Source organism: Phyllostomus hastatus, unplaced genomic scaffold (assembly GCF_019186645.2).
Source record: "Phyllostomus hastatus isolate PE091 unplaced genomic scaffold, TTU_PhHast_1.1 phas_contig_86, whole genome shotgun sequence".
Classification (NCBI taxonomy): domain Eukaryota; kingdom Metazoa; phylum Chordata; class Mammalia; order Chiroptera; family Phyllostomidae; genus Phyllostomus; species Phyllostomus hastatus.
This window is the reverse complement of record NW_025333977.1, coordinates 28,348,394-28,372,459: the sequence shown is the minus strand read 5'-3', so window position 1 is coordinate 28,372,459 and position 24,066 is coordinate 28,348,394. Positions and strand designations below refer to the sequence as shown.

Below are 24,066 nucleotides of genomic sequence, written 5' to 3'. Positions count from 1 at the left end.
TACTAGTCAGTGAGGGCAATAGATGCTGTTGAATGAATATGTGTACTGTGTGGCCATTGTATTCAAGATGAATGAGTAGAAAAATGAATTTGTACCAAATTTTGTATTAAGCTTGAACATTCCTCCATGGAAGCTATTTGGATGATTCAGAAGGCCACAGCTATGGATAACAGGTGATTGGCAGCTTCACCACAACATTGCACCCACTCATGCATCACGTCTCATGCAGAGTTTCTTGGTGAAACATCAAATCACCTAGGTGACCCAACACCCCCTACAGCCCAAGTTTGGTGCCCTGCAATTTTTGGCTTTTCCCAAAACTAAAATCAGCTTTGAAAGGAAAGAGATTTCAGACTGTCAATGATATTCAGGCAAATATGATGGGGTAACTGATGGTGACTGGGAGAAATGTGTGAGGTCCCAAGGTGTCCACTTTGGAGGGGACTGAGGCATCATTGTCTTATGTACAATATTTCTTGTATCTTATTTAATAACTGTCCCTATGGATCCCTTTGCTAAATGAGTAATTTGCCCACTTTATCACTTTTACAGATGTATAAAGATATTTTAAGATGTATCATTTTAATTATAGTAAATGAATATGAATATATTTTTCTTATACATATTTTGAGACTATACTTTCAAAATAAATTCAATTATAAAATATATCCTTTTTATTCTTCTTCGTAGTGTTTTAAGATCTGTTTGATTTTTTTTAAAAAAAACCTAAGTTTCCTATGGAGGCTTACTCTCCTCAATATATTCTTGTGAATATATTCACAGATCTATCTTTCTGGAATATATTCTTCTAATAGATGTAACAGAAGTTTAGCATTTCATCTGGGAGGCTTTCAGTTTATATCAATTTTTTTTTCAAATTCTTGTTAGAATCATTTGCTGTTTGGCTAACATTTCAGCATCCCCGAGACCCCTGTGGCAAGTTTCACATTATGAGTACTTAGATAGATTTGTGAGCTTTATCAACGAACCCAAATTTGTTTCTCTTAACTATTCATAAGGTTGTAGTAATTGATTTTGGATGGAAATTTTTAACAGCTTTTTTGAAGATTTGTGAAGTGTTATTTCATTGGTTTTCATTTTGTCCTTATAGCACTGTTTTACAAAATGCTACTTGCCTCTGCCCTGGCCCTGTCATTGCAATAGGAGGGATCTGGGTAAAAGTGGGGGACTCTCTGCTGGGGCAAAGTTGAAGAGGAGAGTCAGTGTAATGCACAGTGTGACGCACAGTGTGACCTGCGGACCCTAGAGCGAGGCAACCCAGGAGGGGAAACGGAAGAACAGAGAGGGCAATAGGGCATGGCTGTGGCAGAGGGCAGGGAGGGAAGACCAGGGGACAGAGAGAAGGGAAGGCAAGGCTAGAAGCGGAGGGTGTTGGGGACACAGGGATTAAAAGATGAAGGGGCAGAGGGATAGAGGAACAGTGGCTGCAGAAACTGGGAGACAGAGGGGGAGAGTCTGAAGGCCCTGAGTCTGGGCTGCCTGCAACATTTTTGGTCCCTGCTAACCAGTAGAACTATGTGGGGTTATAGTGATCAGAGTTTTTGGAAAATAGCAAATTTGATATATTAATCAAATGATTGACTGGTAGATAATTTTTTTTTTTTTTGCATATTGGCTTCAGGCAAATTGGCTATCACTGTACTGGGCATTCTTTAAAGAGTTAGTGGTAGATAAATTGATCCAGGGCTGTGATTATTGTTAATCAGCATGACGGTGGTTTGGAAGACTGCCAGTTGGAGGCCGTAATAACTTGGTTTAAGCAGGGATGGTTCAGGTCCTGTGACAGATTGAACTGAGTCTCCAATGAGCAAACAATTGGGAAGGGAAAGCACATCCAAGCAGAGTGTGAGGGAACTGGGTAGCTGAGTGTGGTTGGATTCCAGGATCTGGTGGGTGGGGGTGGCAGGCAGTGAACTAGTTAGATGGGCAGGAGCCAGAGATAAAAGAACTTGTGTGTCTTCTGAAGTTACAGGAACAATTAAAATAATTTAAGCAAGGAAGTGTTATGATTAGATTTGTACTTTAGAAACACCGCTCATGTTGGTATGGTTGGGTGTTTAGAAAGCTTTACATCTGGGTGCAAAGTGACTGATTCTGAAACTCTCCCAGCATTTCTGATGTTAAAGAGGGGTTGGATAAAAGCAGTGGTGGGGTGATGAAGATTTAGATCTAGGCATCATTTGCATCTAGAAGTAACGACTAACACTGTGAGCTTTAACGAGACTTTTTAGACAGTCAGAAACACAAAAAGACAGCTAGGGTACTGGAGCACACAGAGGGCAGGTCAGCAAAGGGCGCTGAAGCTGTAGGGAGGTGAGGAGACACCTAGAGGGTGTAGAAAAGAGAAATAGGAAAGATGTGAACAGAAGTGAAGAATTAAGTGTATCTGAAATCACTTGGCAGAGAGCACTTCAGGAACTTACACATACTGCTTAACATACTGAATATCTATATTTATGCCTCTCGGGCCCACTGAATACTGAGCTGCTCAAGAGCTAGAGCCAGTCTGCATTCATCTTTGTAAGCGCAGTCTCTTACATTTATTAGGCTCACAAAGTATGTTCCTTTTATGTGGGCTAGAAGTGGCTACACATATGCTTATGTTGTGAGATGGCAAGCACTGGGAGGCTAAATGGTTACTGAAACCAAATAAATCAGAACACCATGGCTGAAGCAGGCCCCTGGCTTCTGGCTTCCTATCAGTGAACTCTGCTAGCAACAGAGTTAGCATTCCTTCTAGAAAAACTGAGCTTTTTAGGCACTAAGAGCTCTAATTTCCAGACTTCAAGGAAAAGTACCTTTTGTTAGATCCCATGAAGATGAATCTGTGGGGCAATGAATTGCTAAGTGCCAGCTGAGCTGAAATGAGCAGAGTTGCTATGTAGTTCTGCCCCTGGAACACTCAACCTGCTAACCCATATGGCAGAGCTGGGAGTGGCATCAAAGCAGCCAGGGATCTCCCTTCTGTCCACCAAAGCCTTCCACGTGTTTGAGACATGCTTCTCATATGTGTATCCTCATCTTCTATTAGTTTCAGATGTCATTGTTTTGTTCCTTTTTTTTTGAGCTTGATCAGTTTAATTGTCTTTCTGTTTTCAGTCCTTTAAAGTGTCCATTCCATTGGAAGGAATGTTCTTCTGAGTCTGAGAATGAATGACAGTCACACTTAATACTGTTGTGAGCATGAGGGGTTTTGTCCATGAAACTAATGTTATTCATTGTCGAGGAAGACTTGGAGTGACATTTTAAAAATAAGGGGTTGTGGGCGAGAGCAAAATTATTGAAACAAAAGCAGGAGTTGATTCTTTTTAGTTCCGTCTTTAACTTATCAGGTCACACAATTTCCCAGTGGTATCTTAATTTCTTTTATCTCTCTCTTTTTTTATTGTTGTTCAAGTACAGTGGTCTCCATTCCCCCCCTCCCCCCACTTTCCTCAACCCCAGCCATCCCCACTTCCCACCCTTGATCCTACTCCTCTTTGGCCTTGTCCCTGGGTCCTTTATACACATTCCTGAAAGCCCTTTCCCCTTTGCCCCTGTTATCCCCTCCCCCCTCCCCGCTGGTCACTGCCAGTTTGCTTTTCATTTCAATGTCTCTGGTTCTATTTTGTTTGCTTGTTTGTTTTGTTGGTATCTTAATTTCTAATTCTTATTTATTTTTAACTGATATACTAGCATATTAAATTTTATAAGTCTTTAGTGAAAAATACAAAAGAAAACAGAAAATTGCGTGAATTATTTAGCTAAGTTAGGTGATCCTTATAACCTAAAGAGCCTTTGAGGACTATAACCTTTACATTGAGCATACTATTAGGCTCTAGTGCACCAATGGTAGAAATAAATAACACAGCATAGAGCGACTCTATATATGGGAATAAAAACATAATTCCAAAAATTCATGAGTGATAGAATACAACATGATCAATTAGGATGTATTAAAACTGAATGATAAGAAGAACACTCTAGAATAACTAGTAGCATGCAACTAAAACAATACAGAAATAGAAATATTTAATCTTGAATGTTTATATAAGAAGAAAGCCTGAAAATTAATGTGCTAGACACTCAACTTAGTTAAAATAAAGCATGAAAAGGGAAATCAGAAACATGAGCAAAAATAAATAAAATAGAAGATAAATTATATTAGGAAATCAATAAATTCAAAGCTTTTTTTGAAAGATTAATGAACTAGACAAACCTCTGGCAAGGTTGATCAATAAAAAAATAGAGAAGACCAAAATATCAGGAATGAAAAAACCATAAACACAGATACAGAGTAGATTAGAAAGATAATGGAGGATATTAAAAACAACTATAGCAAGACATTTGAAAACTTTGATATAATTTACTAAACTATATAGTAAATTCTCATAAATATACAACTAACTAAAACTGATTAGAAAACTAATTAGAAAATCAAAATAGTTCTAGATCATTAAAAAATTGAGCCATAAATTTAAAGTATCTTCAGAATGGAACTACCAGACTCTAATATTTATAGATGAGTTCTAACTATTTTATACAAATCATTTCAGAGGAGAAAACAGGATGAAATGCAACCAAATCTATTTATGAAGTTAGCAAAATCTGGTACTAAAACCAAATCAGACAAAAAGTAAAACTGCATAAACATAAATATAAAATTATAAAACCAAGTTAGTTAACTGAATCTAACAATATACAAGAGTGAAAACTCATGGTGATCAAGTTGGGGCTATCCAGGAATATAATGTTGTCATCATTTGATTATCTATTAATGTAATGTATTACATAATCATTTTAAAGGGTTACTATCATAGATTAATGCAGTAAATGTAGAGAAACATATCTGATAAAATTTAAAATCTATTCATGATAAAAATTCTTACCAAACTAGAAATAGAAATATTCTTTCTGTGATAAATAGTATAGAGAAAATACTTATAATACTAAAGTTTATACTTAACGATGAAATGTTTAAGAATCTAGTTGATACATGAGAACAAATCAAAGATGTTCACTATTGCCTGTTTTATTTTTATTTTTGTTTTTTAATATATTTTATTGATTATGTTATTACAGTTGTCCCATTTTTTCTCCCCTTTATTTTCCTATGCCTTGCACCCCCACTCCCATCAGCATTCCCTGCCCCCCCCACACTTTAGTTCATGTCCATGGATTGTGCATATAAGTTCTTTGGCTTCTCCATTTCCCATGTTATTCTTAACCTTACTCTGTCTATTTTGTACCTGCCATTTATGCTCCTTATTCCCTGTACCTTTCGCCCCATTCTTTTCCCCATTGTTAATACTCCATGTGATCTCTATTTCTATGAATCTGTTCCTGTTCTACTTATTTGCTTGGTTTGCTTGTTTTTTTTTTTTGTTTTTTTTTTAGGTTTGGTTGTTGATAGTTTTGAGTTTGTTGTCATTTTACTGTTCATAGTTTTGATCTTCTTATTTTTCTTAGATAAGTTCCTTTAACATTTCATTTAATAAGGCCTTGGTGATAATGAACTCCTTTAACTTGACCTTATCTGAGAAGCACTTTATCTGCCCTTCCATTCTAAATGAGAACTTTGCTGGATAGAGTAATCTTGGATGTAGGTCCTTGCCTTTCATGACTTCAAATACTTCTTTCCAGCCCCTTCTTGCCTTCAGGGTTTCTTTTGAGAAATCAGCTGATAGTCTTATGGGAACTCCTTTGTAGGTATCTGTCTCCTTTTCTCTTATGGCTTTTAAGATCCCCTCCTTCTCTTTTATCTTGAGTAATGTAATTATCATATGCCTTGATGTGTGCTTCCTTGGGTCTAACTTCTTTGGGACTCTCCGAGCTTACTGAACTTCCTGGAAGTCTATTTCCTTTGCCAGATTAGGGAAGTTCTCTTTCATTATTTGTTCAAATAAGTTTTCAATTTCTTGCTCTTTCTGTTCTCCTTCTGGCATCCCTTTGATTCAGATATCGGATGTTTAAAGTTGTCCTGGAGGTTCCTAAGCTTCTCCTCATTTTTTTGAATTCTTGTTTCTTCATTCTGTTCTGGTTGAATGTTTATTTCTTCCTTTTGTTTCAAATCATTGATCTGAGTTCCAGTTTCCTTCCTTTCACTGTTGGTTCCCTGTACATTTTCCTTTATTTCACATTTCATATCCTTCACTTTTTCCTCTATTTTGTGATCATACCCAACCATTTCTGTGAGCATCCTGATTACCAGTGTTTTGAACTCTGCATCTGATATGTGGGCTATCACTTCATCACTTAGTTCTATTTTTGGAGCTTTGATTTGCTCTTTCATCTGGGCCATATGTTTTTGTCTCGGCCTGCCTATTATGTGGTAAGGGGCAGAGTCTTAGGTATTTGCCATAGCGAGGTGACCCTCATTACTGCAGTGTGGTGCTGTATGTGGGGGTGGGGTCGAGAGGGAACAATGCCACTTGCTTGGCTTTCTGACGGCTTTCAGTCACCTCCCCTGCTACCCACAGGCAAATTGTACCCTTTTGGTGCTAATACCTAGTTGGGTGGGTTTATGTACATTCTAGGACTCTGTGGGTCTCTCCTGTGGGGCTGGGAGTTTCTACCATGACCGCAACCCCCACAGATTTTTACAGTCAGAGGTTCTGAGGCTTTATTTCCCTGTGCTGGAACCCTGGTTTGTGTGGTCTATCTCTCTCCCCAGTTGTTCCTCCCAGGTTGTCTGCATGCAAATGTGGGACCACCTGGTCCACCAGCCACCACCTTGCTGTGAATCCTCTCTACCCTGGCTGCTTGTCTCCACCCCTCTTACCAGTCTGGACAAATGTTTCTTCTTTAACTGCTTGGTTGTCAGAATTCCATACAGTTCAAATTTCTGGAAGTTCTGGGTATTTTTTTGTTAATTTGTTGTTGTTCTTCTTTTGATTGTACAAGGAGGCAAAGTGTATCTACCTATGCCCCCATCTTGGCCAGAAGTCACCTGTTTCATACACAATTTACAGCTAGTATTATAAAGCAAGAAAAACAAAAGAATGGTATAGAGTATTTTTACTGATAAAGAAGAAACAAAAATGTATTATTCACCAATGATATAATTATGAAGAAAATACAAAAGACTCTACAAATAAATTATTAGAATTAATAATAAAATTTAGCATAGATGAAATGAAAATTTTATATATCATTTGCCTTCCCATATACCTGCAAAATAGAAAATGTAATTTAAATATTAAAAAAGAAACTCAGGAATAAATGTAATGAACTCTGTGAAAATTCTTCACAGAAGCTACTTGTATACAATAAACAAAGAGTTAATATAAACTTTTATAAAGAACTTTTATAGCCCTGGTGGGTGACTCAGTTGGCTGGAACATTGTTCCATACACCAAAAGGTTGCAGTTGTGGGCTTGATCCTGGTTAGGGCACATACTTAGGTTATGGTTCAATCCCCAGTTGGGGAGTTTAGGAGAGGCAATTGATAATTGATGTTTCTCTCTCTCTCGGCCCCCCTACCCTTCCTCCCTTTCTAAATAATCAATAAACATATCCTCAGGTAAGGATTTAAAATAATCTTTAAAAGAAAAGAATTCTTACAAATCAATAAGAAAAAGACAAACAATCCAGTAGAAAAATGGGCCACATTCTTGAACAGGCACTTGGAAAAAAAGAACTAGAGAAATAGGCTCGATGTTATTACTAATGTGAGAAATGGGAATTGAAGGCACAATCCCCTCTGAATTGATGAAAATTAAAAATCTGAAAACTCTAGGCAAGGCTGTAGGGCAGTAGTACCACATCCACATCTGTAGCTGCTCTGGAAAGCAATGGGGATTACCTGGTAAAGTGGAAACTGCATACTTTCAAACCAACTGTTCCCAAGCTAGATATATATTCTTAGAAGTGTTTGTACATGTACAAGGAGACATCAATAAAAAGTATTACAGCAGCATTATTGGTAGAAAAAGAACTGAAAATAATACAAGTGTCTAGTAGCAGGAAACTGGATGAATACATGGCAGTGTATTTACATAATGGCATACAACAAGAGAGAAAATGAGCCACAGCTATTCACATATAAATAATAGGAACATTGTGTTTGGTGAAAAAAGTGGGTTGCAGAACAATTCATATGGTATGATTTCATTTATATAAACTCTCCAAACATTCAGAAGTAAACAACATATTGTGAAATGTGAAAGACTCGTGAAGAAAAGCAAGGGAATGATAAACACAAAATGCAGATGGTGGTTGTCTCTGGGTGAGGGCTGGGATAGAAAGGGCAATGCTTTTAGAGAAGCATCCTCAAGGGTTTCAAAACTTCTGATGTTTTAAAGTTTAATGAAGGGTACTCAGAAGTCTATTCTATCATCATTCTTAGTATGTTGACATGTGAAATGTATTTCTTCATATCAGTTTAGTATTTAATAAAACACTTTGAAGAATATTTGATAAATACTCAGCTGTTGTGTCCTTAGCCAATAACCTTTTCTTCTAATTCTAAATTAGTTATTCATGCTGCTGTTTTATTTTAGCACCTGCAATTTAGGGATTAATGTAAGCTCACCTATTAGAAAAGAAAAAAGTAAAGTTTTTTTCATATTGCTGGGTGTGTGGAATGGAAGATAAGGATAAAGACCAGTGTCTTGCATACGACAGATGATCAGAAAAGGACTGGCATAGAATTAAAATAATAAACAAAAAGTAAAATTGACTTCAACTTCCCTTGAGTGTTAAAAGCACTTAGTTTCAGAATTTTCGGTGGACTTTTCCTTCCACTTGGTTGTTGCACCTGCCTGTTAAACTATCTCCTGATATTCCACTGCTTCAGGAGTCCCAGGGCAGCGAATATCCTTAGAAGTTTGCCACGGAAGAGGCCACGTGGAGTGGAGCCAAGGATATTGGCTGCCTGGCCTTTGCGGCTGCTATGGGAGCACAGCTGGGGAAGCTAGACACAGAGGTCAGGTTGGCCAAATGAGAGGAAACTGAAGGTGGAAAAATTACTAGCAGTTCTGGGCAATGCTGCCAGACAACCTAGTTCATTTGTTTCAGAATAATTAACTTGAGGACCTTAATGATCTAGATTCATTATCAGCCATCATCACCTTCACTATGACCATGATTACTGCCACCAAGAACATCTTAAGCAGAATAGTAGGTGCTGTTCAAAGTCAGTTTTAAACTCTGAGTCTTATCCTACAGTGAAGATGAAAATGTGGTCAAGAAAGACACAGAAAAATGAACCAAACATCAAACTAAAGATACTGGCCTGGGGGAAATTTCTATTGCTGTATTTGTTGGCTGTTTTTCCATTTGCCTTTGACTTTGTAGGCCAATGCCATGCAGATTAATTTAATGAGCCTTGGCATCCCCATCCTCTAAATAAGGCCTGCTGAAAATGATTGACTTACAGTCAATATTTTAATTATTTTAAATCCCATGGTCACTGAAATCAAACTTTGAAAAAAAATGAAAATAGTAATTTAAGAGTTTCATAAATCTTATTAGTGTAAAATGTGAAGCTAATTATTTGCTCCATTTAACTTTGCAAGTATTGCCAATATATCATATTCATATGTTTATTACCTCCTTTAATATCACTATTGCCAACTCTATCTTAACACCATTTTCCCCTTGTGGGCTTGACTCTTCACTGCTTCTCCCAATATCTCATGTTTGATGCTATGCAAGTTTTGGGGTGTAGGGGAGAGAGTATGACCTTGGGTTCAAACCCTGATTCCATCACTGGTTAGTTATTGGACCTTAGGAAGTTATTTGAAATCTCTGAACCTCAGTTCTCCATCTGTAAAATGGGTACAATGATCCCTATCTTATACATGGAAAGAGAATGGTTCATGTAAAATATGCAATACACAGTAATTGTTCTTGAATGTTAATCCCTTTATTTGTAAGAAGAGATATGCAGAGCAAAATGTACTCAAAATTTTTTGATGAGAATAAATGGAATCTGAAACAAATACATCTCACTTCACCTGCTCTGACAAAACCTTCAAAATCTAAGGAAGGGCTGGCCACTGACAGTCACAATACTCCTAGTGCAATGAAATCTCTGCTCTGCTGCACCATCGTTGGTAGTAGATTTTTTTTAAGGAAATGAAGAAAGTACATATATAATATGGAACTTTGAGATGACACATGGGATTTTAGTCTTATAGTATAGGTCTTACCAAAAGATGATTCAACTTGGCTTGAAAGGAAATAGAAAAATAACTGGATTAGTCAATGAGAAGCATATGAAAGTCTAGAGATGAACAGACAGTAAATTTTCAGTTGATCTGCTTGTATTATGATGAACACTGAGAGTTTTTTTTGAACTTTGTTCAAACACTTGTTGCCTTTTGGGATGTGATTTTACTAAAATATCATGTCATTATTTTTTCTATAATTAAGATAATGTATTACAAAGCTCTTAGGAAATTGAGAATTGAAAAACATGCTTTTCCTTCCATGTCTTTTCTTATGCATGTGTTTTTTTGTGGCTGTAATAATTGTTTGTATGTAATTTTTCAACTTCGTTCTTAGTTAATATTATGACAAAACATTTAAAAATACTAAGTGATATATTTATCACATTCTATGATTTATTTGACAGGTTTTCTATTGTGAATATTAAAGTTGCTTCAATATTTTTGCTGTAATATATAATTACTATGAAGAACAATTTTGTTTTCAGATTTTTTCAAAAGCTTTCATCTGTATGGAAATACAGATTTTTAAAAAGAAAAATAAAAGTACCAGCTCTCAAAATTACATTCCAGTAAGCTTGCCTCAGGTCTTTCTTCTTGTTTCCAGCACAATTTATCTATCCTGATTTCTATCGTGATCTGTAGGTAGGTGAGGTGTGATTAAATTGCAAAATGCTGGTATAGGCAGTTTTGTTTAAAAGTTAGCTTCACCAAACCTAAGTGATAGTAAAAGGGTAATGAAAAAGAGAGAGACACTGAAGAAAACAAATATTTAAAACAGGTTAGAGTCTTATGTATGCATTTACCCATGTGGGAGGGCTGGACTAAGCTGCGTATTTGTCATTTTATCTTTTATTAACACTGCCGGTGCCCTGTAGTCTTTCTTCTTATTCCCTCATTTCTCCCCTACCCCAGACTATTGTTTCAAGGAATCCGAGGGTTCCACAGACTTGTCCCTCCTCTTTTTATCCTCTCACCGTTACTGCTTTCCTTCCCTGCCATGTGTCCAGTGTCTTGAAATGCAGTAGTGGTCATTTCAGTTCAGTAAGTAATGAGCCCTGACTATGAGCCAGGTATAGTGGTAGATGCTGGAAATTCCATGGAGAGTAAAACATAGTCTGTGCCAATCAAGACGATGGAGGGAGGTTCTGATTGAATGGGTACCTGAAGGCAGAGATGGAGTTTGCTGAGTGATGAGTAGGTGTGCATATACATGTTGTGAAGGGTGGTTCTCACAGGGACAGACACTGCAAAGCTGTGTGGTGGGAGTGAGCATGGAGAGTACAAAGAGGAGGAAGGCCAAAAAGTCTGAAAGCCCATTCTCTCAACATAGAGCTTAGCCTACGTTAACACATGCAAAACATGCAGCTCATTTGTCCAACGCTTTTCCATCGGCATCCTGTCTGGGTTGTCAGTTACCTTTTCTCATCGTGTCTGTAAGATGAAGAGGTCCGGCCACTGGTCCATATAAACATCTTAGAGGATGTTGGTCCAGGGGCTCCTTCCCTTATGGTGGAAGTCCTGGAGGAATGATGAAAAGACCTAAAAGAGGTACACACTGAAGTTCAGTGCATTGCTTTAAATTCTGGAAACTCTGTATCAATAACAACCAATAACTCAGTGGACTGACCTTTAAATAACATCAGGTTTCTGCTCCTATGGGTCAGTGGGTCTCAACTTTGGCTGCACATTAAAATCAACTAGGAATCTTTTAAAAACACTGAAGCATGCCACACCCACCCCACCCCCCGGAATGTGCCATGTTTTTAAAGTTTCCCAGTTGTTTCTAAAGCAAAAGCATCACCGGAGGTGAGAGCCACTGCCTCAAGGCAACATGGTTTTCTAATTGAGGTGAAGGCCATATTCCCTCCAAAACACCTCGTCCAAGAATATAATTTTGGCATGGTTTGACACTATGGTATGGTATGGTTTCACACTCTGTAGTATACCATATTTTTCCAAAATTTTGGTTCAGATTTGGATACTAAAATTATTTTCCCCTTTCTTCTGCAAAATGTTTTCCTTGAAGCTGACAGATGTGGCATTTTGGGGACGGAGCATTATCTTTTAAATGTGCACTACTGTTGTCAAAGCTGTGTGGTCGCCTCCTCGCAGTGGCGCATCTGAGAAAATGACAGCAGCCGCAGCAGCAGGTACTTTGCTGGCGCGTTGAGGCCAGGCTTACAGGATCTAGAGTAAAGATACTACAGGCACGTTGTGTTCTTTTGGTTGTGGCTGACTTAGGGATAAGTTCTTTTATCTCTGAGAACGGCACTAAAAATTGTTAGCTATTATTATTTACTTTCTACATAATAATTATCTTCTAGGGAGTTATAAACATGAAATATTCTAGCAATCTGAATTACATATAAAATTTAAAATGATATTTAACAAGTAGAACAAAGGAAGAAAGGGTGGTGATTCCTTTACAGTTTCACTGTCACTCTTGGCTTTCCTTTAGGTTGAACACAATATTAATGGTAAGCATGAGGATGGATATACTATGAGCTACTCTATACTGTGTTAGCTGCTAGTGCGAGGCAATTGGCATTATATCTATACACATGTCATGAAATGACATATGTATAAACCCTTACATGTAAAGACCATGTAAGGTAGATAATGTTAATATTTCCAGATTGCAAATGATGCTTCCAGAAGTTTGGGATATTTGTCACATTTAGAAAAATTAGACTCATGCTTCCAGCTAACGTCTGCTTGCCTCTAGTTCTTGCGCTCTCTGGAGAAAGACACATTCTGGTCTCACCCAGTGATCCTCACACTGTAACATGCATACAAATTTCCTGGGGATCTATGATGTAGAGTACGATTCAGTGGGTCTGGGGTGGGGCCCAGGATTCTGCATTTCTAACATTCTTTTGTATGATGCTGATATCACTGGTCTGCAGACAACACTGAGTAAAAAACTCAGGGTTTGTACTCAGAGACAGTGGTTGGTTATCGGCCAAGTTTTGCCACTAACTAGCTGTGTGGCTTGGAGAAAGTCACTTCACTTTTCTCAGGCTTAGTTGTTTTTAATCTGTAACATAACAAGTTTAAAATAGGTAACTTCTGAGAACTCCCTCAGCTCCAAAATTTTGTGATTCAACACACCGAAGAATGAATCTAAGTACATTGTAGGTCATTGTGTGCCGACTTTCTGGGAGCAGGTCTGGGAATAGAGCTCCTTCTGTAACCCTCGGCCAGCGTCAGAGATAGAAGGGACAGAGGCCATGGGAGGTGGCAGGGGTTTGGTAACCAACATGAATGCAAGAAATCATACTTCTATCCTTGGTCTCTTAGGATAGATGTCAAGAATGAATGGATGCATGCAAATAGATGCTCCAAATAGTTTTAGAAAAATTTAGAAGTTAAATCTGCCAGCTCTTTCAGTGTCTTGGATCTTGTATATGGAAAGTTATTTAGAAAAACATACAATAAAAATAGTTATTTATGTTCCTTTTTAAACATCTTTAAAACATAAATTATCTCAAGGTCCATCCATGTTGACCTGGCCAGTGTGGCTCAGTAGGCTGGAGCATTGTCAGTTTGACTCCTGTCCAGGGCACATACCTACCTAGGTTGCAGGTTTGATTCCCAGTCAGGTCATCTATGGGAGGCAACTGATGGATGTTGTTCTCTCACATTGATGTTTCTGTCTCTCCCTTCCCCTCTCTCTAGAAAGCAATGGACATGCCCTTGAATGAGAATAAAATAAACTTTTAAAAATCCATCCATTATGTTACAAATGGCAGTGTTTCATAATTTTATGGCTGAGTAGTACTCCATAGCAATATAAAATATATATAGCAAAATATAAAATATATATTGCTAAATATATATTGCAATATAAAATATATATTGCTATGGAGTACTACTGTGTGTATATGTGTGTGTGTGTGTATATATATACAACATCTTTTTTGAATATATATATGTATGACATCTTTTTTGTCCAATTATCCATTATTCTTTCATAAACACTTAGATTATTTTCATGGCTTTGTTTTTGCAGATAATGCTGCAATGAACATAGGGGTACATATATCTTTAGGAATAAGTGGTTTCATATTTTTCAGGTATATACCACAAAGAGGAATTACTGGATCATATGGAAATTCTACATTGTTTCACTCATATATGGAATATAAAACAAAAAATAACAAACTAACAAAACAAAAACAAACTCACAGACAACAGAATGGTGGTTGCCAGAGGGGATGAGGGGTGGGAGGGGGGTGAGGTGTGTAAGGAGCCAAATATGTGGTAATGGAAGGAAACTAGACTTTGGGTCATGAGCATGCAATAGAATATATAGATGTTGAATTATAATGTTGTACTTTTAAAATTTCTAGAATGTTATGAATCAATATTACCCCAATAAATTTAACTAAAAACATATAGAATAGAGGTTAAATTCATTAGTATCAAAATAAACCTGCCTTCAGGAAATAATAATTTTAATTTATATTGAATAAATCACTTCATAAAAATGAAGATTGGCTTAAACTTTCAGGAAGTTATTTGAACATCCACTCCAGTCACTTCAATCACCCCTCAAATGATTGGGATGTGGAGTAGACAAAGAAAAGTGGCACAGTTTGGGTCAAAGTAAAGCAGTAGATGACTGAGTTTCTGGCCAATTACTGGTTATTAGCCAGCATTTAATAGACACCCCATATATATCATAAATGCTTTGAAATCATTCAAGTGAAAGGGCTGTGGTGATTTAATATTCTTAGGAGACTGTTCAGACTGCATGTCATTATTCTAGCACTGCACCCTTGCTCTGTTGTTTTAGGATGATATGGAAAAGGGGAGATGAAAGATACATATCTATTCTAATTAACTGTCTGAAGCTTGTTGGAAAGGACTTACTGACTCCTCAGGTTATTCCAATATGTGGATTTGAGTTGCTTTACTCCAGTTCTTATATTCATAAAGACACAGTTATTTAAAACCTGCTAAGTTATTCATTAATTAAAAGGGAAGGGAGTAGCTGCTTTGAGGACAACAGTGTAAAGGTTTGTGGAGGTTGAGAACAATTTCCAGACTTCAAAGAAACACTCGGATTATGTTAATGAGGTTGGTTCCGAGATTCTCTCAGTTCAAAGGCAGCCCTTCTGAACTCCTTACATAATTACCTCAGTTCTGCCAAGGAACTTTTTGTTTGAATTGTGATTAGGAAAAGTTATATAGAGATAAGAAAAACACTTTATAAAATTTTGTAATTTGGAATCCTACCATGAAACACAGCTGCATTAGTGGCTGCACAGGGCTGTGGGCAAGGGGAGGAAACCGGGGTCTAATTCCATCACTAAGTGCCCAATGAACTGAGGTGAACTGGGCAGGGCCACGACTCCTTGCAGACGATATGATGGGAAAACCAGGGTCCTGAAATGATGCCATCTCAGCCTAATGAAAGCAGGATGTCAGTGAGATTGTAACAGTTTCTTGTCTCAGGAATTTATAGAGGCCTTTTCCATCTCTCAAGAACACACATTGTGGGTTTCTTCCTCCCTGACTTGGTCACACTTCCCCTTTGCTTTCCTTCCCTGACCATGAAGGAATGTCTCTGTCTCTAAGACCATCTCCAACATCACCTCTTCTGTGAAGCCTTCTCTGGCCCACGTGAGCAGCTTCCTCAGCTTTGCTACTGATTCTTGGTATTTACCTGCATTAGAGCGAGGTACACCTCATCCTGCCTCCCCTGCGAGGCCATGGGCATTCAGGGCAGGGCTGTGTCTTCTGCACCTTTATAGCAGAACACAGGATACGCAGGGAAACATTGGTTGTGTTTGCCACCTTGACCAGCTAAGGGTCTATCAGAAAGCATGACTACTGGTACTGATGCTGGCCTCCCAGGCTTGGCTCACTACTGCTGGGTGCAGCCCATGGCTCCTTCTGGAGCCTTCCCTTAGCTTGGGATGGCCTTCCTTCTTTCCCACTCCCCACCTCTTCTTCCTTCTGATTGTCCTGCTTTCTGCATCTCATTCATTGACTTGGACAGGGAGTTTCTATTGCTTGCTGAGTTGTCATCCAGTAAGGTTTTCTTCAGAGAGGACAAGATGGCCTAATGAAAAGATGAGTGGCAGAGCCTGATGGGCTGGTTTGTTTGTACACACTTGGCTTCACCTCCTACCAGCCATGTGACTTTGAACAAGTCAGTTTGACATCTGTGTCTTAGCTTCCTTGACTGTAACAACAGGAATAATAACATTTGCCTTTTTGGGTTGCTTGAAACATAAATGAGACAATAGATGCAAAGGTCCCTAAAGTAGATTAAGGCACATAGTAGGTACATAGTGAACATTAGTTTATTTCTTTTTCCTGTGTTATTAATTTTAAAAGCAAACATAATTGGATTTTATTTTTTTGTTAAAAAATCCAATTACGTTGTTTTGTACTTGTACATTGAGACTATTGATTTTTTTGTTCCCTATGGGTCAGTGGCACTCAATAGAGAAAAAACAATTTTCTGAGATATTGAGATAATAAAGCCTGAAGTACTTCCTCATTCACGTTAAGTTAATACCCATCCTGAGCAAGAGAAGCACAAAGAATGTGCCTCTGAACCCTGGACACACATCAGGATCATATAAGGGGACTTCTAAAAAACACTGGTGCCCAGACAATTCTACAATGCAGCCAGGGCAGAAGAACAGCTAACTCGCAGGTTCTGATTTAATTAAGTTGAATTCTTTTTCTTAAAATTTAAGTACAGTCGGTATACATTCTTATATTAGTTATACTACTTTCAAGTATACAATACAATGACTTGACATTTTTATACCTTACAATGTGATCACCCCACTAGTTTCTAATAATCACCATCACTGTGTAAACTTATCACAGTATTATTGACTATATTCCCTGTCACCTTTTCATCCATCCCAGCAATGCCCCTTCTGGTAACCATTCCTTTGGTCTGTTTCTATGTGTCTGTTTTGTTTTGTTTGTTTGTTCATTTGTCTTGTTTTTTTAGATTCCACGATAAAAGTGAAACCATGTGGTATTTGTCTTTCTCAGCTTGACTTATTTCACTTAGCACAATACCCTCTAGATCCACCCCTGTTGTCTCAAATGGCAAGATTTCATTCCTTTTTTTGTTTTTTTTAAATTATATTTTATTAATTATGCTATTACAGTTATCCTAATTTTCCCTCTTTACTGCCCTCCACCCAGCACCCCCACTCCCTCAGGCAATCCCCACACCAATGTTAGTGTCCATGGGTCATGAGTGTGAGTTCAGATTTCATTCTTTTTTTGGCTGTGTCATATTCCATTATATGTGTGTGTGTGTGTGATCTTTATTTATTCATCTATCGATGGATACCTAGATTGCTTCCATATCTTGGCTATTGTAAATAATGCTGCATATATCTTTTGGGATTAATGTTCTTGTTTTCTTTAGGTAAATATCTAAATGTGGAATTTCTGGGTCATATGGTAGTTCTTTTATTTTTCTTGAGGAATCTCCACAGTTTTACATCGTGGCTGCCCCAAATTGCAATCCCACTAACAGTGCACTAGGGTTTTTTTTCTCCACAACCTTAGCAAATAATAACAAATATGTTAAATTTTCTGTGGAGACTCCCCTGCCTCTAGAAGCTTCAGATGGAGAGTGACAGCACTAGCATGCCACTCTGTGCAGTGGCTTTTTACTTTCTACCAGCGCCTAGGCCTCAAGGTGACAGCTGCAAGGACAAGTGAGACACAAGGCAGGAAAGAGCAAAGTGGATGCAGTTTCCTAGTGTCAGTGGCCTTGAGCTATGCACATGGGATACTCTTAATGCACTCTGCTTTATTACACAGCAAGCAAGAGCCAGGGGAACTATGTGACACATAATTACATGCCTAATCTTGCATAAAATTGTAATACTAATGACATCACAGCAGCAACTTAAATGGTCACTCAAAGCACAGAGATTTAGGAATGCTTCTAATGCTTGGGACTTGATCTCTGCAAATGGCAAATTATATGTTCTCCATAGGAATTGAGTTGTTTTGGCTTCAGGCCCTTTGGAGGAGGAAGTCAAATGTGTGGTGATAATTTTAGACCTAGTGATGTAATTTAGAAAACATTGGTACTTTTTGTTAAGAGGAGTTTGAAATGTCATTGGGATGTTTTCTTCCCTAATGAACCACTGCACCTCATTTTCATTCATTTGGGCATCTGTTTGACAACATTTATTAAGTGCTGTACATGTGCCAGGGACTGTACTGGGTACTGCAGCCACCCATTTCTGTTTCTGAGAAGTACACAGCCCATGCAGGGGTCAGAATAACAAATTGACCTTTTTATTATACCAGAACTGCTCTTTTTAAAGGTGCTAAAGGTACTTGTCTCTCCTCATCCTTTTTAAAAAAGTTTTTTATTTATTTATTTTTAGACAGAGGGGAAGGGAAGGAAAGAAAGGTCAATATGTGGTTGCCCCTCATGTGCCCTCTACTGGGGACCTGGCCTGCAATCCACACATGTGCCCTGACTGGGAATCGAACCAGTGACCCTCTCTTTCACAGGCTGGTGCTCATTCCACTGAACTACACCAACCAGGGCTCTCCTCATCTTATTTAAGCTATTAACCTAACTGAATTTGGAATCAATATCATTGGTTATCTCCTTCTTCTAAAAATGACTTACAGGACAATGCTCTCTTGGCTCTCTTTTTTACTCTCTAGCTGGTCCTTCCATTTCTTTGTTCCTATTTCTCTACTTACCTCTTAAATGTTAGTGTCATTTGGGGGACTAGCAAGTGCTCATGAATAGACTCTTGACAATGTCTCCTAACAAGAATTTGAAAGACCTTTCTTCCCTAGTTTGATGCCTGGAAGACTGAGTGAAGAGCTCCATTTGCTGCCCAGTTGTGAAGGTAAAGAAGTGTATTGCTGGACAGTATGGTCTCTTTGAGAAGAATCAAGTAAGAGAGAATGTATTCTCTAAATTTTTGTCACAGGCTGCTTTTTAATGGCTGGGTCAACCATGTATGTACTCTTCTGGCTGGAGATGGATGTGGGGTTCACCATGACCTCTGGCATGTATGTGGACCGATTGTTGTTTAGGCAATTGCAATGTGTTTGACTTCTGCTTCAGGGGAACACAGCTCAAGTTAAATAATGTACCTGTCCTGTAGCCTGCTGGTGACTTGGCTCATTGAGCTCAGCAATTCAGAGACTCTAGGCTTCTAATCTTTACTCTGTCACTGAGTAATTATATTACTGTAGACAAAAATGCTCCATCCCCCCCACTGCCCATAGGGTTGCCACCTGTGAAAGGATGGCTGTGGATCTAACTGCCATTCTTTTGGTTAATTCAGCATTATTTTGTCATTCAACACGTATTTACAGAAGATGTAACTATGTGGCTGGCACTGAGCCTGTGCATTAGGATGTATTGGTGAACATGACAGCCATGACCCTTCTCTTACAGAGCGTATAGTTTAGAGGAGGAGACAGACTGGCCAGATGAGTGTGGATTGGGGTTTTTACTGTAAGATTGTTATGTATGTGAAAGCAATGAAATAAATTTTGCATCACATCTACAGTCATAACAGTTATCAGAAATGCTATCTCAGGACTAAGTTGAAAGAAGTTTGAAATTACTTTCAGGCTGAAATTTCTGCTCCACAATGTAGTCATTGTGTAACCTAAATATATAGTTAAACTTTCCTGACACTCATTTTCCTCATCAAGAAAATCAGAGTAATACAGATATAATAAGGAATTGCCATGCTGATGATTTGAAATAATGTATGGCATTGAGTAATCACTCAGTAAACGTTAGTGTTTTCCATTTGGAGGAAATAGCAGAAAAACTTCCCCTAAACAGGACATCCATACATTAAGTCCTTCTGTTTGATTGATTAAAAAAAGTTCTATGAACAAATGGAATACACATTTCTACATGGTCTTAATTAGTCCACTATTCCATAATTCATTCCTTAATGAGCTTTTGAAGTGGATAATCACAACTGATGTTCAGCTTGATTCCTCCTATGCTACATATTTAAAGCCAGTTTAATCATTAAACATTCACTCTCTTGAGCATCACACACACAGCTGGTGTGAGGAAACCTGCTCATAACTCACGTGTGCCTCCCAAATTGATACGAATGACAGATTTGTGTGGGTACCATTCATCTCTTTTCAGTGAATGTGGTTTAATTCTGACTTCTATTTCAGTTGAAAATGTAGGGAGGTAAACTATAATGACAGCTTCTTATAGGGAACAACTAGAAATGGCAATAAAGGTATGAGGTACTTCTCTAGACCTATATATAAATACTGCATTTATATGCATTGCTTTATTTAATTCTGACAGTAACCCTAGGGGAGCTCTCTATCGACCAGAAGAGGGAACTGATATATTCAGAAAGTCAGAAAATCGTCTGAGGTCACATAGTTATTAAGTTGTAAAGTTCGAATTTCAGTCTAGGCCAGTCTAACTCCACAGACCATGCTCTGCCAACCTGTACATTTTGCTAGGAAACCAAGTACCCAAATCCATATCAGATACATGATGGGTGCCAAGTGATGGTGGCCACATTGAGCCTATTTCTTCACTGAGTGCCACACTCTTTGCCACATCAAACCTAGAGAGGGAAAATGGGAGTTGGTAGAAGAATACAGCAGGAATGAGAAAAAGACAAGAAAGTAAAGCATAGTAAAATAAAGTGAACCCCAACTCAAGCTTTGCTCCTATTGTCTGTGTGACCCTAGGCAAATTTCTAACACTTTTCCTCCTCTGTTTTTTATAAAATGAAGTTGATAACGGAAGTATATTCCTCATATAGTTTTTTTGAAGGTTGAGTTAATATAGGTGGTGTGCTTTGTGATGTTATAACATAACAATCATATATATATTATATCAGTGCACAGTATATGTAACAAAAATATATATGTTAGTATATGTATGTTAATATATAAATATATGATATTATGTGAGTAAATATATGATATTATGTGAGTTAATATGTGAAAAATACAACATGAGCCCTGACTGGTGTGGCTCAGTGGATTGAGTGCTGGACTGCAAATGAAAGGGTCACTGGTTCGCTTCCTAGTCAGGGCACATGCCTGGGTTGCAGGCCAGGTCCCCAGTAGGGGGCGCTCAAGAGGCAACCACACATTGATGTTTCTCTCCCTTTCTTTCTCCCTCCCTTTCCCTCTCTTTAAAAATAAATAAATGAAATCTTTTTTTTTTTTTTAGTAAAACATGAGAGGAATTAAGTATATGCTGTTATTATGACCACTTGGGAAGTGGTTAAATAATGTGTTAGGTTTGAAGATAGCAGAATCTGTGTAGAAGTTCACACAATTAAATATATTCAGTAGACATTCATAGGTGTGATCTTAAATCTTTCATGGAGAGAGGTGTGAGGAAAAGAGGAAGCCAGGGCCTCAGCACTGCCTTGCCCCTGACTAGTCTGTAACTGGGCTCTTTTGTATCCTGGCTACCTATTCCTCACACGTAATGTGAGAGAATTGAAAGAGATGAATGTAAGGTTCCTTGTGTCTGAAAATTGTTATTTTGTTCTACTTTAGAAAGTTGTAATCAAGATCTATTTCTACAACTTAGTTGAATTCTAATTTGGTTAGATAAAAATTCTTTCTGTTTTACACTAAGTTGATTTCTTAAATGAAGCGTTCAGTAAGGCTCCTGAGAAATCTAATAGAACAGAGGGAGGGGAGAGTAAGCACCAAATTGGAAGGTAGCACAAAAACACCTCCCGAAGGTCCCTGAAAAGGATTCCTACAGACCAAGCCATTGCCATAGAGCTGGATGTCATGGGCGCATGCCTTGAAACCTTGTCTGGCTGTCAGTATCTCAAGAGTCTCTTCTGCTTAATTCCTCCTGCCTCTTAGGCTGTCTCCCCACACAGCCCCATCTCTAACCCAGTTTTAAAACCACTGCTCTATCCCAAAGAGGATTTGTGATAAATCCTGGGTGAATACTGGGTGCTATGGCAGGTGGTGAGGGAGTTACTTTTGTAGCAAGAAAATAAGGTTCATAGGTCCTGGTCTGTTCAACTGTAGTCATCATTGGGTGAACTATAATTAAATTAGTCCACAGCCTCTCCCAGTAGGTGCCTGAATGGACTACAAATATTGTGTATAAATTTCTACTCCTGGAGGAAACCAGCATTCCTAACTCAGCATTCTCAGCCTCAAATTGAGTAGTCCAGCCCTTTCTTTTTTCCAATGGGACAAAGATTCACTTGATTTATCCATGTGTTTTATTGCCAAGTGGAATGGTGGGAAGAAACCATGATCACAGGAAGCAGAGAAAACTGAGTTGAAGATCCATTTCTGCCTGTTTCCTATCAGTGTTATATTGCATGCAAGCTAATTAACTTCTCTGAGTCTCTCCCCTTATCTACAAAGTGGGAATATTAATACAACCTATAAAATTTGTTGTGGGGATTAATTGAAATAATGAATTTGACATTGGCAGCTTTTTATTTAATATAACTATTTATTTATATGTATGATTCTTTATTTATATATCCTAATTTACCTAATAGGCTAAATTAAAACTATTATCTTAACTAAAGGAATCCGAGACAGAATTTAGGGAAATCATTGAATACTAACATTTAAGTGTTAGTATTCAGGGAGCTATGAGAGGTCTTCTAGGCCATAAGCTGATATTGAGACTTAATGTTTGTGGTTTTCTTGGATAGTCTTTTAAAGCTGCAGACAAAAGGCAAATGGGTCTCATTGTAAAAGTAGGTCTTCACAATGTAAAAGCAATAAGTGGGCAATTTTTTTTTTAATTCGAAATCCTGCTCTAACTTAATGGAAGAGGCTGTACTTAAAAGGGGAAAAAACCAGTAATAATCTTTTTTTTGATGGCTACAGGCTGAAGAAAAGCTATAGGCTGAAGAAAAGCTAACTTGAAGATGGAACAAAGAGAGAACAATCTGAGTATCAGTCAGAGTTACAACTAAAATAGCTGACAATAAAGCAAATATGTTTAACTTATTATTTTATATTATTATTATTAAAATCGATCAATCACCATTAGAAGATGCTAGGGAACCAACTTACTACATTGAAAAATGGTAAGTACGGGGAAAGAATCAATCATTTATCTTATATTTCATATATTAACTATTGCACTGGGAAACAAAATAGTAGGTGAAGCAAAGTTTTTTTTTTTTATAGAAGTACTTCACCTAGTTGATAAGGATGGGATATTAGAATCAAATACCTACCATTCTTCAACATTTAAGTAGCTAGAGTACCTCAACTCTGATCATCAATTATTGTTACCACTAAAGAAGAGGGAGATTATGAAATAGTCTTGCCCTCAAACCCAAATCTGATCAATCCCCTGGATCCAATGAACAATTTATGGAAAGTAAAGAGGCCGGAAGATCATATTACAAAATGCTATGGGGATGCTGTTAGCAAAATTGATACTATGGGGAAACTCTATGGAAAAGCCCACCTGGAGCCTTTAATAAATTATTGCTGAGGTAAAATAGAGAAGAAATCTATAGATTAAATAGACTTAAAAGATATTATTGACCAAATGAAATGTGTGAATTTTATTTGGATTCAGATTTACAGACTGAAATAAAAGTCATATGTTTTCCTATTTAAATTTTTTTAAAATTGTCACCTGAGGACATTTTGTCATTGCTTTTAGATAGAAAAGAAAGGAGAGAGGAAGGGAGAGAGAGAAACAGCAATGTGTGAGACAAGCATGGAATCGTTGCTTCCCATATGCACCTGGATTGGAGATCATTCACACCTGAACTGGGGATCATATGGTCCAGACTGCAACCTAGATATTTACCCTGACTGGGAATTGAACCCACAACATTTTAGCTACGGAGTGGTGCTCTAACCAACTGAGCCACACCAGCTGGTGCTCCTGTTTTTCATC

The 24,066-nt window shown here is 37.8% G+C and overlaps 1 protein-coding gene across 2 annotated transcripts in view; it reads right to left on the bottom strand.

The window, feature by feature from the left end:
• The window catches only part of KCNMB2 (potassium calcium-activated channel subfamily M regulatory beta subunit 2), a 238,099-nt gene that overhangs the window by 23,818 nt on the left and 190,215 nt on the right, over positions 1-24,066 (bottom strand). The window contains exons 1-2 of one of the 2 annotated variants that reach the window (XM_045851563.1): positions 13,750-13,793; positions 11,592-11,714 (exon numbers count right to left, since the gene is read on the bottom strand). In XM_045851563.1, the coding sequence (XP_045707519.1) occupies positions 11,592-11,647 (56 nt within the window). In that variant the 5' untranslated portion in view covers positions 11,648-11,714; positions 13,750-13,793. Of the gene's footprint in view, positions 1-11,591; positions 11,715-13,749; positions 13,794-24,066 lie in introns of those variants that run through there. The other variant, XM_045851562.1, reaches the window with a different exon arrangement.